General features: G+C 52.0%; 1 protein-coding gene and 1 long non-coding RNA gene across 5 annotated transcripts in view; one reads left to right on the forward strand and one right to left on the reverse strand.

The window, feature by feature from the left end:
- The first annotated feature begins 312 nt into the window (after nt 1-312).
- LOC115894331 lies at nt 313-2117 on the forward strand. Its single transcript, XR_004054439.1, has 2 exons — nt 313-976; nt 1451-2117. It is a non-coding gene; the product is annotated as an uncharacterized LOC115894331 (long non-coding RNA).
- The window catches only part of CNNM4 (cyclin and CBS domain divalent metal cation transport mediator 4), a 47707-nt gene continuing 33829 nt past the window's right edge, over nt 2055-15932 (reverse strand). Inside the window, exons 3-9 of one of the 4 annotated variants that reach the window (XM_030921601.1) lie at nt 15729-15863; nt 14173-14342; nt 13732-13828; nt 12970-13050; nt 12250-12312; nt 5180-5361; nt 2064-4057 (exon numbers count right to left, since the gene is read on the reverse strand). In XM_030921601.1, coding sequence (XP_030777461.1) covers nt 4010-4057; nt 5180-5361; nt 12250-12312; nt 12970-13050; nt 13732-13828; nt 14173-14342; nt 15729-15863 — 776 coding nt within the window. In that variant the 3' untranslated portion in view covers nt 2064-4009. Of the gene's footprint in view, nt 4609-5179; nt 5362-12249; nt 12313-12969; nt 13051-13731; nt 13829-14172; nt 14343-15728; nt 15864-15932 lie in introns of all 4 variants that reach the window. The other 3 variants (XM_030921599.1, XM_010362098.2, XM_010362099.2) reach the window with 3 other exon arrangements.

A 15932-nucleotide genomic window follows, 5' to 3' on the forward strand; every position in this document is an offset into this window, starting at 1 on the left:
GTCATTAACTAACAAAGAACAGTTCCAGAGGAAAGCCAGGAAAAACTCCCCATGGATTTAGAGACAGAGCTCTCATCTTTGACATGTTATTTTTTCCTTGTCTCAGGCTTTGAAAACAACCAACCTAGGCCGGGCGCGGTGGCTCAAGCCTGTAATCCCAGCACTTTGGGAGGCCGAGACCATCCTGGCTAACACGGTGAAACCCCGTCTCTACTAAAAATACAAAAAACTAGCCAGGCGAGGTGGCGGTGCCTGTAGTCCCAGCTACTCGGGAGGCTGAGGCAGGAGAATGGCGTGAACCCGGGAGGCGGAGCTTGCAGTGAACTGAGATCTGGCCACTGCACTCCAGCCTGGGTGACAGAGCGAGACTCCGTCTCAAAAAAAAAAAAAAGAAAAGAAAAGAAAACAACCAACCTATAACTAACTTCCTGGGAATAAAGTTTCAGGTAGAAGAAAATTTGATGAAACCTGGAAAACATAAGTGGTCATTTAAATTGTCAGTACACAAAGATACAAAAAAATCCAGTATGGGGCACGCAAAGCTGCTCCTGGAGTGGTTTTCCATTTGCAGTGGAGGCCTCAACAGTCCTTCACCATCTTCTCCTGTGGCTGTGCCATTCTTTACCCCACCCCTGGTTGGCATCAATGGAGACATAGCCACTTGACTTTCAGACTATTTTTGGCCCTCCCTGGGTCATTTTCCTTCGTGTTCTTTTGGATCAAGATATTTCCATGTTATATCTAAATATTTATTCTTGAGTTTTAAACCCACTGGCTACTTCCTGCTTCTCTCTCAAGCCTTAGCTCATATGCTGCTCCCTCCGAGTGATCTTCCTTGACCTTCTTGACTAGGTTGGTTCAAGGTTATTGGAACTATGTGCTCTCCCCACATCATCCAGTACATCCCCTATTGTAACATGTATTCACTTATTCATTCAACAAGTATTTCCTGCATCGAGTCCCTGCAACGTACCAGGTACTGTTCTAGTGTTGGGACTGTAGTGGGAATAAAATTAAGTCCCTACCCTTGTGGGGCTAGATTCTAGTGCAAGGACAATAGAAAAATACCAACGTCTATATTTTAATACCTGGTAGTAAGTGCTATGGAGGGAAAAAGGCAAGATAAAGAGAGAGATGCTGGGGTGATGCTGATTGAGATGGGCTAATCAGGGAGGCCTTCTCAAGGAGATGGCGTTTGAACTGAGGCTTAAATGAAACAAGGGGTGAGCCTCACCAAGACGTAGGAGACGTGGCCCAGGTCAGGGAGACAGCAAACGTCCCCCTTGGGGACTAAATTCACAGAGGGGTTGGTAGTACCTGGCGTGCGACAGGGGCTTAAACGTGTGGAACAGATGGATGAAGATAATTTACAAATCTTGCCCTAGACACAAACGTTTGCCTGTGTACCCCTTTCATCTGGAATATCCTCTTTTCTTTGTTGCCTACCTAGATGCCCCCAGTTAGTCTACTCCATTAAACTTTGCATGCTTGGAGCCCCTGGTCTCAGCACCCTCAGTTGCACAAGCCGGCCTGCAGCACCTATACAGCACCATAGGAGTCCCCTGCAGAGCTGCGACTTCGAGTGGGTATAGTGACGGAACTCAAGTCCTTCAAGGGATGAGCACTCCAGCTTTGAAACCACAACCAGCCTGTAAGTGTGGACGAAAAGGCAGCTGCATGTTATAAAACAGTATCACTCATACTTTCGGATCAAGCTTCTTTCAGTCCCATGGGTAGGAAGGAGGGGCAATTTGCTGAAGCCCACTGCCCTTCCAGTACTCACAAGCCAAGGGCCCGGTGGGACCTGTTTCACAGGACTCATGCTCATGGCAGCTGAGCACATCTGTCCTATATGTCTGCCAGCAGCCACGACCCTCTCCTGTGATGACAGCCTTGACGCTATTTAGAAACTCCATTTCCGATTGCATCTCACTGCTGAATGGTCCTGGACTCCTTTATTGGCCCTTGCCCCATCACAAGAGAGAGCCAGCCACAGCCACTTTTATCTTGACAACATACTAAATAGTGACAGAACAAACAGGCAAGTTGTAGACTCACCAGGATTTATACATATTTCATTTTTTATTACCAATCAAAAATAAATTCCATATATCGTTTAGCAAGTATTATCATTGTTTTGTGACAAAAGACACAAGAGTCATAACAACAAAACTCCCCGAGAGTCAAACTCATAACGCCAAAATAAATCACAAAAATATACAAATTAAAATATTATGCAAAATAAATATGGCGGCTGTGACCTGCCTACCCATTTGGATGCCATTTGCAAAGGTCTCCCTTACACAGAAGACACAGCGGACGGGACAGTTCCAGGGTATGGCTCATCCCAGGAACCAGAGGTTGAAATAGGAAGTGAAAAATTGCACTGGGAAGAGGAAGTCATCAGACCAACAACATTTGGAAATGATGATGACCCTCTGTGAGAAGGGATGATCAATGGGCCAGGGAAGAGGAGGGTCGGCCAGTTGGTGGTAACCGTGTGCACAGAGGTCACTGTGGCGGTGTGTACACCTGCCCCTTTTGCTTCCCACACCCCCACCAATGTCTTCTGCTCCACCTGGCTGTCAGGGCTCTGCCAGCTTCCAAAAGGACTCGGGAGCAAGCTGCTCCTGGAGAAGACTAAGGGCTTTCCCCCAATAGGGAACAAAAGTCTGGTGTCTTTTTTCCTTACAGTTGAGAACCCACGGGTGTCACCACCTTCTCTCCAGGCTTCCAGGAGTCAGTTCTATGGCTAGGAGACCTCAGACTGGCCAGGGGTAGGCATACTTGGTGCAAGACAATCCCTGGTCCTAAGAGTTAGGATTCTCTAGGCACCTGGAGAGCAGGGCACTTGGGGTGAGGAAAGGAGTGAATAAATAATACTCAGGCGGAAGGCCTGCAGTTTCACCGGCCAGGCTCTCAGGACCCAGCTCCTGCTGCACCCAGCAGAAGGGCCAACGTGGACCTTGGTCCCACAGCCTCCCCGACTCCGGGAAACCTGGAGTTCTGCAGCAGGGCCTGATTCAGCCCCAGGGAAGAGGCGCCAGGGCAGCAGTTCACATGGGGGCAGAGCTCTTGGTACAGTACTACTAACTTCAGCAAGGGCAGGACGACCTCCCACACTAGGATCACACCTGTGAGAAAGCAGGGTTGCAAGCTGCATGCCTTTAGGAGGAGCTGTCCTCTCCTGAGGTTCCATACATGGGTGGAGAAGGCCAGGTGAGCCTTGCCAGCCGCAGAGGAAAGGACATAAAGAACCTGCTTCTGTGGCTTCCCACACGTCCTCTTGTCCCCATCCCCAAGAGGGACTGAGGCTTGGGGGATCGAAATAAGGAATCTGGGAAAAAGGCTTCAGTCAACAAGTCAGCCTTGACTCTCATTGTGGGGCGGGGGTAGTACTGACTGCTAACAACGCAGATGCCGATGACTGACAGTTCCTTCCGGAACCAAAAGGAAGAACCCAGACAAGTCACCTCCAACGTCGATGCCCTCCTGCCGAGGGGGAACCTTTGGTAAAAGTGAGGGCAGGGCCTGGGGAGCAGGGGTAAGCAATCGAAGGCCTGAGACCCTGCCTAACACTTGAGTCTGCCCCGTCACAAAGGGGCCAGTTGTCCAAAGGGCTGGATGGGAGGCAGGGTGGGGAGGTGTCTGTCCTCAGCCGAGTCCTGACTCACCAGGAGAGGCTGTCGGCAGAGTTCTAGGAGATTTCTGGGTACAGCGGTTGACAGCAGATGTGCTCCTCTCCATAGCTCGGATTATCACGTCCCTGATCACAGCTACCCAGGAGCTCTTGGCCTCAACATTGTCAGATAAGCTACGGCGCAGGTGCCCAGGCAGCTAATCTCCATGCCATTTGGTTCTTTGCTTCCTGTGAAGAGCTGTCTTCCTTCCAAGAGATAAGCCTCCGCTGGCAGGCTCTGGGATCCCACCTCCGGAGGAGGAAGATGAGGTGGAAGGGAGAGCTCCCTCAATCAGGGACACAAGCTGGAAGGCCATGGCTGGGAGCAGATCATGTCCATTGCTTCCCAGGACAAGAAACCCTTCTTCTTTTATAGTTCTTAGGAAAAAAAAAAAATTTAAATAAAGTTCCTTAACCCTGTCTTCCCTTCCCGAAATGATATTTAAAAAGAAGAGCAATGAGCCTAGTTTAGAAATACTCTCAGTAAAAAACAGCCTTTGCTCATGGTAGCTGGCCCACTGCCCCACCTATCCAGGGCTGGACAGTGCCACCTCAGAACTACTCAGAGGTCCCTGGCAGAGGCCAGATCCCCCACAGGCTGGGGGCCATCTGGCTGCTCAGTCAGACAGGCTATCTATCTGTATCCTTTCTGGACTAACAGGTTCCCTCTCTTCATGTGGGCCCACTGGGGAGGCCCCCGCAGGGTAGGCGGGGGGCCCCGGGCCCTCCTGTCAGATGGCACTCTCATGGGAGGCTTTGTGCAGCAAGGAGTTACGCTCGTTGAGAAGAGTTGTGGTCTCATCCACCACGGGCAGCTCAGACTTCTCGGCCAAGTTCTCCATGTGGGTGGTGCACCCGTCTATGGGAAACTGAGGGCTGTTCTCCATGCGTGAGGCCAACAGCCCGTTCTGGTACTGCTGCCGAGTGATCTGCATGAGGAAGGGATGAGTTCATGGAGAGAGGGGCTGGGAGGCAGACCCTATTACCAGGCCTGGCGAAACAGAGCCAGGATTGAGGCTGTGAGTTGAGGGAGAACATGACCAGTCAGGGTCTCTGGAAGCCCTTACAAAGAACAAGATGCACGAACAAGAGGAGAAAGCACCTCAGGGCTGGGCATGTTGGCTCACACCTGTAATCCCAGCGCTTTGGGAGGCTGAGGCGGGCGGATCGCTTGAGCCCAGGAGTCTCAAGCCAACCCGGGCAACACAGTGAGACCCCATCTCTATAAGAAAAAAAAAACCCCAAAGCCACATGCACACCTGTCGTCCCAGCTACTCAGGAGGATGAGGTGGGAGGAATCCTTCAGCCCAAGAGTTCAAGGCTGGAGTAGGCTATGATCACACCACCGCATTCCAGCCTGGGCAACAGAGCCAGACCCTGTCTCCAGAAGAAAAAGGCATCTCGGGTTTGGGCCCACCATGCTGGATTTGGTGGATTAAAGAAGTAGCTGATTCCTGAGCAGAAGATGGCACTGCCCAGACAAGGCGGTGGGGCACTCACCTTGATGTACTGCAAGTCCACAAGGGCCCGAACGCTGAAGTCAGAGATGTACTGGCCCAGGACGGAGCTGCCAAACTGGTTGCTGCTGCCTGCCAAGGTTGATGCAGTTGAGATGTCCGTGCGGTCTGGGTAACTGAGGGAGGCTGAGCGGCTGAGTGGGGTGGGGTGGGCTGGGGAACGGTCTGCAGAGAGAGCAGAAGTTGTCATGCCAAAGGCCACTCTGGTGCCCACTTTCACCCTCCTGTCTGACCTCATCCCATGGAAGCCCAGGGACACCCCACCCAGGAATAGGAAGTCATTCTTAGGGACAAACAGAAGCATGTAGAAGGTCTGACTGCATAAGGTCTGACTTCATTAAAGCAAATGAATTAGTTTGTTTAGAACTGTTGTGCAACAAGTATTAAAAAGTCTACCAAAACAAATCAACCAAACAGAAAATAAAAACCACAGACACAGAAAGTTTATGGCTACAGAACCTCTTGTTTCCCACAACAACCAATCAGTCAAGGCAACACAATGATCACCCTAGCAGGAGAGACAAACTGCCATCCTTAGGCTGGGCACAGTGGTTCACATTTGTAATCCCAGCACTTTGGGAGGCTGAGGCAGGAGGATCACCTGAGGTCAGGAGTTGGAGACCAGGCTGGCCAATATGGTGAAACCCTGTCTCTACTAAAAATACAGAAATTGGCCAGGCGTGGTGGCAAACACCTGTAATCCCAGCTTCTTGGGAGGCTGAGGCAGGAGAATTGCTTGAACCTGGGAGGGATGTTTTAGCGAGCCAAGCTTGCACCACTGCACTCCAGCTTGGGTGACAGAGCGAGACTCTGTCTCAAAACAAACAAACAAGCAGACTGCCATCCTTGTCTCAATACCAGTTTATATCAAGTGACATAAACTGCATACTTTTAAATTAAAAAATGCATTGAAAGGAAGAATGTATAGTTTGCACTCTCTCATTGTGAATACACGCCCCACACATAAGATGCCCTGTCACACCTTTTTTTTTTGAGACAGTCTCGCTCTGTCACCCAGGCTGGAGTGCAGTGGCATGATCTTGGCTCACTGCAACCTCCGCCTCCCAGGTTCAAGCGATTCTACTGCCTTAGCCTCCTGAGTAGCTGGAATTACAGGGGCCTACCACCATGCCTGGATTATTGTTTTTTCTTTCTTTCTTTCTTTCTTTCTTTCTTTTTTTTTTTTTTTTTTGAGACAGAGTCTTGCTCTGTCACCCAGGCACATGCCACCATGCCTGGCTAATGTTTTTTGTATTTTTAGTAGAGATGGGGTTTCACTGTTAGCCAGGATGGTCTCGATCTCCTGACTACCGGTGATCTGGCTGCCTCAACCTCCCAAAGTGCTGGAATTATAGGTGTGAGCCACTACACCCTGCTAGCCCTGTCACCTCTTAAAATGCTCTTATCGGGGGCTGGGCGAGGTGGTTCACATCTGTAAGCACTTTAGGAGGCCGATGTGGGGAGACTGGATTGCTTGAGCCTGAGTTCAAGACCAGCCTGGGCAACACAGCAAAATCCCATCTCTACAAAAAAGACAAAAATTAGCCAGGCGTGGTGGCTCTTGCCTGTGGCCCCAGCTCCTTAGGTGGCTGAGCTGGGAGGGTCACCTGAGCCTGGGAGGCAGAGGTGGTAATGAGCCGAGATTGCACCACTACACTCTGTCCCCCCCGCCCTCCCCCCCAAGAAAAGAAAATGCTTTTATGGAGTCAAAAGTGTGTTTTGCATGTAACCTACTCAGCATGAAGCACAGCCCTGCCCACTTCCACCTGCCACCCAGCCAGCCTGGCCGGTGGGGGCGGCAGGCACTTCTCCCCTCTCATGACGCAGAGTTGTAGCAATCTCCAATAAGGAAGAACGGGCTTCTTATTTTGAAAAACAAACTGCTTGTTCAAATGATATACGTTACTGTGTATCATTAATTTGTTTTTGAGAACACTTAGGAAACCGTGAGATGCACAAAGAAGTTAATTGTGAAGGCATGCAGGATCGTTTTAAACCAACAGGAAGCCGACTAAGCTGATTCACTTTGTTAACTACTAAGTTACTAAGTTAGCCATTCTAACAAATTGCCAAGTGAAGAGAACAAACATACTGGATCTAGTGACTCAATGACCAATACAATTTTTAACTAAGTGAGACTAAACTGAGTAATACTCTATCTTTGTGCTTAAGCTTTAATTTTTATTTATAGTTTCTCCGGAAACTGGCCATTCTATGATGAGGTTGTGGTATACCAATGCAGGAACAGGAAATATTTTAGAGGATCATTAGAGGATCATGTGCAAGCATCTAACGAGTAACACCTCTGATTACGTTCTAGGAAAAGCAGAAATACTAGGGGTATTACTTAATACTTCACATTAGCTATCTGAATGATGGAATGCTTTTAATTTTAATGCTTCCTAACACTCTAGAAACAGGAATTTTATTTTTAAAATAAACTCTTTTCTTTTTAAACTGAATTTATTTTATTATTATTTTTTAAAGGGTCTCGCTATGTTACCTAGGCTGGTCTCAAACGCCTGGGCTCAAGCGATCCTCCTGCCTCGGCCTCCCAAAGTGCTAGGATTACAGGAATGAGCCACCAAGCCTGGCCAAGAAACTGAATTTAAAACCAACACAAATTAGTGACATGGGCCGAGTGTGATGGCTCACACCCATAATCCCAGCACTTTGGGAGGCCAAGGCAGGCGGATCACCTGATGTCAGGCGTTTAAGACCAGCCTGGCCAATATGGCAAAACCTTGTCTCTACTAAAAATACAAAATTTGGCCAGGTGCAGTGGCTCACGCCTATAACCCCAGCAGGTTGGGAGGCCGAGGCGGGTAGATCACGAGGTCAGGAGTTCAAAACCAGCCTGGCCGGCCGGGCACGGTGGCTCAAGCCTGTAATCCCAGCACTTTGGGAGGCCGAGACGGGCGGATCACGAGGTCAGAAGATCGAGACCATCCTGGCTAACCCGGTGAAACCCCGTCTCTACTAAAAAATACAAAAAACTAGCCGGGCGAGGTGGCAGGCGCCTGTAGTCCCAGCTATTCGGGAGGCTGAGGCAGGAGAATGGCGTAAACCCGGGAGGCGGAGCTTGCAGTGAGCCGAGATCTGGCCACTGCACTCCAGCCTGGGCGACAGAGCAAGACTCCGTCTCAAAAAAAAAAAAAAAAAAAAAAAAAAAAAAAAAAAAAAAAAAAACCAGCCTGGCCAACATGGTGAAACCTCATCTCTACTAAAGATACAAAAAATTAGCCAGGGGTGGTGGTGCATGCCTGTAATCCCAGCTACTCAGGAGGCTGAGGCAGGAAAGTCGCTTGAACCCGGGAGGTGGAGGTTGCAGGGAGCCAAAATCGCGCCATTGCACTCCAGCCTGGGCAACAGGGCCAAGACTCCACTTCAAAAAAAAAAAAAATTAGCCGGGAGTGGTGGCGCACACCCATAGTCCCAGCTACTTGGGAAGCTGAGGCAGGAGAATCACTTGAACCCAGGAAGTGGAGGTTGCAGTGAGCCAAGATCACACCACTGCACTCCAGCCTGGGCACTGCAAGACACCATATGAAAAAAAAAAAAATTAGTGACGTGACCTATTAAGATTAGAGGTCTGGTCAGGTGCAGCAGTTCACGCCTGTAATCCCAGTGCTTTGAGAGGCTGAGGTGAGGGGAGTCTAGGAGTTTGAGACCAGCCTGGACAACATAGTGAGACCCCCATCTCTACAAAAAGTTAAAAAAAAAAAAAAATTTGCCCAGCATGGTGGCACCTGCCTGTAGTCCCAGCTACTTGGGAGGCTGAGGTGGGAGGGTTGCTTGAGCCTGTGAGGTTGAGGCTGCAGTGAGTTATGACTGCACCACTAGTTTGCTCACCAGCCGGGGTGGCAGAGAAACAACGTGTCTCTTAACACAAACAAACAAAAAAACAGAGGTCCTAGAAAAAATTCGCCAAAATCCATTTTGTCTCTGAGTGATGAAATTGTGATGCTTTTTAATTTTTTCAAGACTTTTTTTCTGGCCGGGCGCAGTGGCTCAAGCCTGTAATCCCAGCACTTTGGGAGGCCGAGACGGGCAGATCACAAGGTCAGGAGATCGAGACCATCCTGGCAAACACGGTGAAACCCCATCCCTACTAAAAATACAAAAAACTAGCCGGGCGAGGTGGCGGGCGCCTGTAGTCCCAGCTACTTGGGAGGCTGAGGCAGGAGAATGGCGTAAACCCGGGAGGTGGAGTTTGCAGTGAGCTGAGACCCGGCCACTGCACTCCCTAATGACATAACCTTAAACACAGGGAAAGCTTTTTGTTTTTTTGCGTTAAAAAGTTTATATCATGGTATTATTTATAATAAAGATCCCCAGGAATATACATGAAGTGGAGAATTAATCAATGAGGGCACACCTGCTCTCAGGATTCAAATCACGAGTGCATCACCTCCCGGACATCCATGAAACCAGAGTGAGCCCAGAGGAGGGGAGGGAGGCTGAGGTCACACTGGGGAGGTTTGAAAGGGACAGGGAGTAACTGCTTCTAAGTTACCTTTCCATCTACTTATTTATTTATTAAACAGAGGGCCAAAATAGCAGACTATACCTTGGAACAGTTCAGACAGAAGAAGGCCCAGCTGTACAAATGTAAAATGGAAATCCCCAGGCTGAGGTGATGGGTTTTTAGGGCTGTTGGGGTGTGAGGAGCTGAAAGATGCTGGTGCTGCTCCTGATGGGCACAGGCCACACCTGGCAAGACCAGCACTGTCCTGTGCCCTCTGCAGCCTGGGTGCACACGGGAATCCCAGCAAGCCTCAAGCTGAATGAGTCTGACCCTATTCCCACCGACTCCCCGGACAGGCGTCAGGAGCGTGACATGTCCGAGGCCAGAAGCAGCATATGGCAGTGGCCTTTCCTGAAAGACTTTCTGGTTGGAACACCACATTTTCATTGTAATCAGGAAAAAACAGAAATAATAATAATTGAGCTCAAACGCAACATTTTACATCAATTCTCTCACGTACTCTCCTGATAACTCTTAAGAAGGGGGTCCATGCATTGTTCCCATTTCACAGAGGGGAAAGCAGGGACAGAGACAGTGTTTAGCCAGCAACTGTGGAGGTGGCTCTTGAGTGGGCAGTCTGACCCAGGGCCATGCCCCTCATGGCCTCACAGTTGCCTACTGGGCCAGCAGCTGAACGGGAAGCAAAGCTTATGAAGAAAGTTGGAAAGTCTTTTTTTTTTTTTTTTTTTGAGACGGAGTCTCGCTCAGTCGCCCAGGCTGGAGTGCTGTGGCGCGATCTCGGCTCACTGCAAGCTCCGCCTCCCGGGTTCACGCCATTCTCCTGCCTCAGCCTCCCAAGTAGCTGGGACTACAAGCGCTTGCCGCCACGCCCGGCTAATTTTTTTGCATTTTTAGTAGAGATGGGGTTTCACCGTGTTAGCCAGGATGGTCTCGATCTCCTGACCTCGTGATCTGCCCGTCTCGGCCTCCCAAAGTGCTGGGATTACAGGCTTGAGCCACCGCGCCCGGCCGAAAGTCTTTTAGAGAAAGCTGATGAGATGACAAGTCACCCTGCCACGGTGTGTGGGTGGCCTGGAACAGGAAGTGCTTACCCGCTGGGGTGCATCTCCTCTTGGCCGTGGAGGGCAGCAGGCTGGCCGGCACTCACTTGGCTGGGCCAGGAGCAACCCTCCACTCCCAGCCTATACTCTGTGTGTGTATGTGTGTGTCTGTGGGTGTGTTTCTGTGTGTGGTATCTCTGTGTGTGTCTGTGGATGTGTGTATCTGTGTGTGGTATCTGTGCGTCTCTGTGTTTGTGTGTCTATAGGTGTATCTGTGTATATATACCTGTGTGTGTGTGTGTGTGCGCGCGCCTATGGGTGGGTGTTTCTGTGTGTAGACAAGTGGTGAGTCTGTGTATGTGTATCCCGGTGTGTCTATGGCTGTGTGTTTCTGTGTGTGGTATCTCTGTGTGTGTCTGTGGGTGTGTGTATCTGTGCGTCTCTGTGTTTGTGTGTCTCTGGGTGTATCTGTGTATATATACCTGTGTGTGTGTGTGTATGTGTGTCTGTGGGTGTGTTTGTGTGTGGTATCTGTGTGTGTCTGTGGATGTGTGTATCTGTGTGTGGTATCTGTGCGTCTCTGTGTTTGTGTGTCTCTGGGTGTATCTGTGTATATATACCTGTGTGTGTGTGTGTATGCCCATGGGTGGGTGTTTCTGTGTGTGTATGTGTATCCTGGTGTGTCTATGGGTGTGTGTCTATGGGTGTGTGTATCTGCGTGTGTGTGTTTCTGTGTGGGGTGTCTCTGTGTTTATGGGTGTCTGTAGTATCTCTGTGTCTCTGTGTGTGTGTCTATGGGTGTGTGTCTCTGTGTGGTATCTGTGTGTGTCTGTGGGTGTGTGTGGTATCTCTGTGTCTCTCTGGGTATGTGTATCTATGTGTGTGTGTGTGTGTGTGTATCTATGGGTGTATGTATCTGTGTCTCTGTGTGGCATCTCACTGTGTGTCTCTGTGTATGTGTGTCTGTGGGTGTGTATATCTGTGTGTGGTATCTCACTGTGTGTCTCTGTATGTGTGTCTGTGGGTGTGTATATCTGTGTGTGGCATCTCACTGTGTGTCTCTGTGTATGTGTGTCTGTGGGTGTGTATATCTGTGTGTGGTATCTCACTGTGTGTCTCTGTATGTGTGTCTGTGGGTGTGTATCTGTGTGTGGCATCTCACTGTGTGTCTCTGTGTATGTGTGTCTGTGGGTGTGTATATCTGTGTGTGGTATCTCTCTGTGTGTCTCTGTGTATGTGTGTCTGTGGGTGTGTATATCTGCGTGTGTCTCTGTGTATGTGTGTCTATGGGTGTGTGATCTCAAGGACTAAGAGACTTTTGGGGGCCCCTTCTAGAGCTGAGGCAGCAAAGCTGCCCAGAAATTGGGCCCCAGCCAAGCAGAGCCACTGAGGTCGGAGCCACTGAGGTCGGGCGGCCAACACTGAACAGGCGGGCACCCGGGTCCCTGTGGGGAGGTTAATGCAGCTGCAGTGTGCAGGCTCAGGCAGCAGGTGGCAGCGTGACCCTCAGCCATGCCACGTTACCTGTGAGCCAGCAGAGGAGGGAGTTCCGCTTGCCAGGCGGACACCCGACCTGGACTGAAGGCACTGGAGCAAAAGAGAAGGTCAGTGATGGGCACAGTCAGGAGACAGGACACGGAGCCACAGGCACAGGACAGAGGCACACCTGACGGGGCCAGGCTGCTTTGGGCAGAGACGGGCCCAGTGGAGAAAGGGACGTGGCTCTGATGGGAAGGTGCTCAGGGCACAGCAATGAGCCCTGGGCGGAGATGGGCAGAAGCTGGCTGAGTATGCCCAGTCATCTCCCCTCCCTTCTGGCCACACTAAGTGGGAACAGAGAGACTACGGGTGGAGGTTCAGAGCCTGGGCCTGACCAGGCCTCTGAGGCTTCGTTGCACAAGCAGTGCCTGGAGGAAGCCTCCCATGCCTGCCCGCCCTTCTGAACGAGATTTCCTCAAGCTGAACAGAGAACAGCTGCTCTTGGAGGCACAGGAAGTCCTCCCCAGGCCTCAGGCATCTGGCAGGGTCCACCTGCTCAGAGCCTCTCTCTGGGGCCCTGTCTGTCCCCTGCCCAGGGAGCCTGCCATGCCCCACTCATCTGGTGGAGGGGCCGACGACACAGTGGATAAGCTGAGCTGGGTGTCAATATTCATGGGTGCCCTACCCCATTCCCCTCGGGGTCCTTCTTGTCGAAGGACAATGAGAGGCACAGCACAGAGCTTCTCTGGGAACTGCAGCACGTACCCCACTGGCGTGGCCTGTTCTCCAGCACCAAAGTGGACTTTCTCTCTCTACCCTGCAGCAACCTCGCCCCAGGACCGAAGGCTGGAGAGGAGCAAGGAGATGAGCTGGCGAGACCTGGGCCTGCAGGGCCTTGTCTGTGGGGCTCTACGGGGAAAGCCTGAGCCACTCAGCACCAGAGAGGGCACTGGGGCGGCCAGAGCGACGTGTCCCCAGACCTTCCATCACACCTCTCAGGGGGTGCCCAGTCTCCCTTCTGTCTGTCCCCAAGCCCCTTTATTCCATCAGAGCTGACCTCTAACCAAAACCCAGTAGCTGCGTCCCTCGGAAAGCCAAACCCATCTGTAGCCTGGCCTGGCAAACAGGCCCTCACCTGGCTCCTGACCTCAGGCACTTTGGACGCCCAGACTCCCCTCCTGTCCTCAGGAGCAGGGCCCTGGACCTTCCTCCCCACAGGCCTCCTCCCCAGGCAGGCTGGTCTCCTCACCACCTCTGGACATGCCCTCCGCTGCCTCCCGGCCTTTGCTCTAAAATCCCTCTCTCCTCTCTTCCCCTCCAGTTTCTGGACCCCATCCAAAGGGGCAGCTCCATCTGCTCCTCCATACCACCCGCTCCGGGCCCTGGCGACTCCCACCTCACAAGCCTCCCTCTGCCCCAGCCAACTGGCTATGAGCTCTTGGGCCCACGCTCAGTTCTGGTGTCTGTCCATGGCTCCCCAGCTGCAGGGGGGCCAGAGTGCAGCACAGACCCTGCCCAACAACTCACCGGAGGGGACCGAGGTCAGGGCCATAGTCCCATAGTAGGAAAAGGCACCCGTCTCAAACTTCATGTTCTCCTTCCCTGCCTCCACCTCCACCTTCCCCTGAAAAAACACAGGGCTGGGGTTAGAGACAGAGTGAGGGAGGAAAGAAAGGATGAGGCAGGAGGGGGAGTGAGGAACAAGGGATGGTGGGGCAGGAGGAAGGGCCAGTACTGGAGCCCTGGAGAGCTCAGGCGCCTGACCTGTGAGATGAAGGGAGAGCACAGCCTCTCCTTCAATCCTCTCAGGGAGAGGACAGCCACGTGGGGCAGGCAGGGCTCGAGGGCAGGTGGCAGGCTCCCCAGGCCGGGAAGCCATGCACCTCCGCAGCAGGTGGGAAAGAGGACCCGAGGGGTGCTGCGGTGCCAGGGGGAGCAGGCTGCAGGCCCAGCGCTGAGTGCGCTCACCTGCAGGATGAGGATGAAGTAGTCGGCCGGCTTATTTCGGGTGTACAGGTAATGGCGGGCGTAGTACTTATTATGCTCATCAAACTTGAGTTCCTGAATGACATCCGGGTACTTGAGCAGCCGCAGCAGGATCTTCTCTGATATCAGGGAGGGGCTAAACTGGGGGACCTCTGTAGGAGCACAGAGAGGAGACCTTACACAGGGCTGGCCAGGTGGCCCTAAAGCTCGATCACCGCTGTGCATCCACCCCAACCACAGTAGCCGCGCTGTGGTCAGACTCCCTCCCTGCTCGGCCGGCCCTCAGTTCTGCACCTCCCCGGGGAGGGAATACGCTTGGCTTCTGACTGGTTGGACCCGAGGCTGCCTGCCTGCCTGCCCGGGCTTGAACAGTGGCTCCTGCAAGAACAGCACGTGACCTTGGGCAAATTACATAACCCGCATCTCAGTTTCCTCATCTGTAATATGGGGGTAAAAGCTTCACAGGGTGGTTGTGAGGGCGAATGGGATAGCACATCGACAGCGCTTAGTATATGTGACTGGCTATAATTATTGCATCAGCATCGATATCCCACAGGAAAAATAATGGAGAGGGAATTACCATCCCTTTAGCAAGTAAGGGGTGGAAAGGAAGATGACTTGGGTGGGGTGGAAGAGGGGACAGAGCGGGCAGAACAGAACCTGTCACCCAAGTCCCCAACGGAGCTTTGAATCAGGGCTGAAAAGAGAGAAATGTCTCTGAACTAGAGGTGAATTCCTGCAGGAACCAGCACACGTCTGCAGAGGGGAGGGCCGGAGAGATGACAGCAGAGCTGGATGCAAACTCCTCAGAGTGGGTGAGCGCACGAGGGGTTCAGCTGCACCCAGCAGGCCTGCAGAAGGGGAAAGATCCCTTCTTCCCATTCCACAAGCCCTGATGGGCCTGGCCAGCCTAGGGGCCCACCTCAGTGGTTATTTTCTTTTTTGTTGTTTTTGAGACAGAATCTTGTTCTGTGGCCCAGGCTGAGTGCAGTGGCGCATTCAGAACTCACTGCAGCTTCAAACTCCTGGGCTTCAGCGGTCCTCCCACCTCAGCCTCCTGAGTAGCTGGGACCACAGGCATGCAACTGTCCCATCTCACAGCCTCCTGAGTAGCTGGGACTACAGGAGGGCACCACCATGTCTGGCTTTTGTATTTTTTGTAGAGATGGGGTCTTGCCATGTTGCTCAGGCTGGTCTCAAACTCCTGGGTTCATGCAATCCTCCTGCCTTGGCCTCCCAAAGTGCTGGGATTACAGGTGTGAGCCATAGTGCCTAGTCATTATTTCCCAAACTATTAACTATAATAACTGAGATGCTTCCTAAGTTTGCAGTAGCCGCCCATTAATGGCAAACGAATCGCAGGGAGATCCTCGGGAGTGGAGTAGGCACCTGGCCCCTTCCAGGGGTGGCTGTGTTGTCTCTGCACCCCTCACCTGCTGCAGCCCTCGTCCTATGGAGGGAAAGTAGCCAGAGACCCAGGACTTCTCCCCTGTGACCGTATTTCCACCAAGACCAGAAGGTCCTCCTCACGCTCCTACCTGTGGCTAGGAAGCGATGAGCAGCCAGGAGGAGCTGCGGGGAGATTTTCACTTTGAGCTCATTGTCTGTATCCTTGAAGGCGGAGAAGTCGCGCTTGTTCTTCTCAGACACCCGCTTCCGGCTTCGGTTGTCAGCTGCCGGAGGAAGAGCGTGGAATTGAGAACACAGACCCCGGAGGACTCAGGAAGAGACCCACCCCACAG

Source organism: Rhinopithecus roxellana, chromosome 17, assembly GCF_007565055.1.
Source record: "Rhinopithecus roxellana isolate Shanxi Qingling chromosome 17, ASM756505v1, whole genome shotgun sequence".
In the NCBI taxonomy this organism is placed as follows: Eukaryota; Metazoa; Chordata; class Mammalia; order Primates; family Cercopithecidae; genus Rhinopithecus; species Rhinopithecus roxellana.